Below are 3,122 nucleotides of genomic sequence, written 5' to 3'. Positions count from 1 at the left end.
GAAATACCATGACTGGCTCAGACTTTGAAAAGTCCTTTTCACTGAGCAGGAAATAGAAAGGATAAAATCAATAACAGCATAGTCTTATGCGTTAATCTAAGAATCTTCTAACATTTGGAGTTTTAGTCATCTTTGGTTTTATGCTATGAACACGTGCAGAGGTGTGGAACTATTTCTGAAAGAATGCTTACAGTTCCTTTAACTAAAAGCAGTGCAAGTTCAATTCATGAATCAGTGTCTCAATGCACCACTTGCTAGTTTAATTTCATGCGCTTCTACATCATCACAAAAACATTACAAGTTCATGACACCGAGCACAAGCTTCATGTTACTCAGATTTAAAATGATTAAGCACACAATTCAGTAGATTTAGAGAACAAGAAACTCTGACACATACTGCTTTACTAGCTCCAACCGAGCAGAGAACAGTAGAGTCCGGAGAGAACGCACAACCGTACACCCAGTTCTGGTGTCCTCTCAACACTTTCATCATATTTCCTAGAAAGACAAGACATTCATGTAAGGGTTAAGTATTACAAATTCAAATTGTAAAGCTTTTCTGAATTAGCTCTTCCTTTATAGAATGCTACGCCGCTCTCCCAAAGAGAAACTTCCAGAATCATTCTACACAGAAATAAAAATTCTGTTGTGCAGCTTCCAAATCCTGTGTTCCTATTGCAAAAGGTCACCTCACACACTCTTTTGACTTAATCCAATACCAGCTTTAAGGTACGTATAGATAAGGAATTTCAAGAGAGCAACTAATTAATTTAACAAAATTATTTTTTTACAAAATCCTGACCTAATTGAGTTTATAGCAATAAAAGAGGAGGCTATGTGGATATCTCTCCTACGTGTCACAGCAGAGCAACTTAAAATGCGTACCATCATCCTTCAGGTCCCACACGCGCAGTGTTTTGTCTCTGGATGCAGACACTAAAATCAGGCTGCCATCTGGGGCAAAGGTTAAATCTCGAACAACTTCTGTATGGTCCATCAGGTTAAGGAGGAGTTTTCCTGTTACACGGAAACACCACAATTTAAAATAAAGGACTCTACTTTTATTCAGATCGAATGCTTTATGGTTACAAACACAGAATACCAAATGACAGCATGTAAAGCTAAATTTTCTTTGTAGAAATGCTCCCTACGCTAAGAAGCACATGCATCCTTTTGGAGTGTGAGAGCCAATTTCCTGAAAAGCCAGTAAATCTATACACTAAAACCACGTGCCCCAGAAATAAGTCTTGTCTTTTGACAGACAGCTCTGTTCTTAACTTAACTTAAACGCTGTTCTTAGCTTAAACATACAACAACAAATTACCCAGCAGTTGCTTTTGAAGTTGAGGAAATTCTCGCCCAACCTAGCGACTGTGCTACCACCTCAACTGAGACTCCCTAATTTCAGGTTCAGTCTCTTATCATTTGATAAGCTTTCATCTCCAGGTGTGACTTGAGTCTTTTTCTTCCTCTAGCAGTAGCTGAACATTTCTAGTTGCAGTAGTTTCTGCTTTTTCTTTTTTCTTTTTTTAATTACTTAATTTATATTTGTGGTTCAGCTTCGCCATTATGAATTCACTCTGTGCACCGGTGACGTTATTCCTGCCTGAAGTGCCAAACCCCTCTCTCACACCCTACCTGTATAAACATCCCATATCTTGATGCGCCCGTTGTTCAAGCCTGTCGCAAGCAGGAGCTGGTCTTGCCCGAATTTGAAGCGGTGCCATTCTATGTTCACGCAGCGGCTCTGCTTCTCAGGCACTGAAGAGCCAAAAGCAAGGCTCCAGACGATGTCGCCGCAGTCTATGATGTGTTCACAGGGCTTGTTTTTCTGACCGCTGTCACTGTTCTGCCTCGGAAGTCTTGTATTGGCAGAGTTTGCACCATTCTTTGTGCCGTGCACCAAGCTGCAAAGCAAATGAAAAACGCACACACAAAAGAATTTGCATGAAGTACCTTGAAAAATAAAATAGAAAATAAATAGAACAAAAAGGTCTTTAAGATGTAATGCAACTGCTGGCTACCGACTTCATTTAAATGCAACTTGAAAATAAAATATGTCTTCTGGAACTTAGCCTGCATTCTAATAAGAGTGATAAGGAAGAGGTTTGCCTTTAAGTAAATTCCTAAAAGGTAAAAACAAATAGCCTTGTGATAGAAAAAGTCCAGATCTGCCTGAGTCTTTAAGTTTCTTTTTGATTCAAACTTCCTTTTGTTCTAGAGCATCTGAATCAATCAATATATCATTCCTCCATAGCCTTTGTGAGGTTGCAGTACATTTGTTTCCCTTGCTGGCCATGAAGGAAGAGAGAAAATGAGAGCTGCTACTTTAAAGAATCAGTTTTTCCCAAAGTCACAAAAGCCTAGAAAGCCAACACTTGAGTTTTGATCTAGTGAAAGCTATCTCCTATTTTGAAATTATTCAGTGAATTAAAAGCCACGTGATTTTGTCTTACAAATTATTAAGGCACTGAGACCAGGGGACCAGCTTCACTATGCGATGCCCTTGTGACCAAGCAAAGTAAGATCCATCGGGAGCAAACGCAACCGTCCAGTTTTCACGTCCACACTTCTTGTCAAAAGGAGAAGTTGGGGCTAAGAGTTCTCCTACAGTGCGTGATCGTGCTACAAAGAAAACAAAGAGGAAATTCTGTGTTAAAAAAAGAAGCCAGCATATTTTAAAAGGTTACACGGGAACCATGCAATACAGTAATTATTTTGATTCCATGATGTTTAAAGTAACTGGGGAAGGGTCTTATTGTTGCTGTACAACCACTGAAAAGACACTGTTCTGTGCTCCAAAACGTGAACTGCAGGAGATGGACCGAGAGCTGCAAGGGATGGCCAAAGAGAAAGCGCTCAGGGTGAGGGCGCCCTGCTCCTCACAGAACTGGGACCGTGTCTCGAGAGCAGAAGCAGAACCCGAGTTAAAAATGTGCTGAAAGCAGCCACTGCTTCGAGTATTGCGGCCAAAGCCGCAGGGGCAGCAGCAGAACGATGCCCCAACCTGACCTAATACTTCCGTGTTGAGGTGCCCAGAAATTATTTTCTTAACCTTTAAGGAAAAATGCGAGTACGCCCGCCCACTGTAACATCTCGCCTCCCCTCAGCACAAAACAGGG

The 3,122-nt window shown here is 40.9% G+C and overlaps 1 protein-coding gene across 1 annotated transcript in view; it reads right to left on the bottom strand.

Moving 5' to 3' along the window:
- WSB1 (WD repeat and SOCS box containing 1) overlaps nt 1–2,625 on the bottom strand; it is a gene marked incomplete at its 5' end in the record, with an annotated part of 7,638 nt that extends 5,013 nt beyond the window's left edge. The window contains 4 exons of the mRNA XM_009866051.1: nt 398–498; nt 886–1,017; nt 1,639–1,907; nt 2,457–2,625. Of these exons, the coding sequence (XP_009864353.1) occupies nt 398–498; nt 886–1,017; nt 1,639–1,907; nt 2,457–2,625 (671 nt within the window). The remainder of the gene's footprint in view (nt 1–397; nt 499–885; nt 1,018–1,638; nt 1,908–2,456) is intronic.
- Between the last annotated feature and the right edge of the window lie 497 nt (nt 2,626–3,122).

Source organism: Apaloderma vittatum, unplaced genomic scaffold (assembly GCF_000703405.1).
Source record: "Apaloderma vittatum isolate BGI_N311 unplaced genomic scaffold, ASM70340v1 scaffold38713, whole genome shotgun sequence".
Classification (NCBI taxonomy): domain Eukaryota; kingdom Metazoa; phylum Chordata; class Aves; order Trogoniformes; family Trogonidae; genus Apaloderma; species Apaloderma vittatum.
Note: the sequence above shows the minus strand (reverse complement) of the source record. Positions and strands in the feature narration are given on the sequence as shown.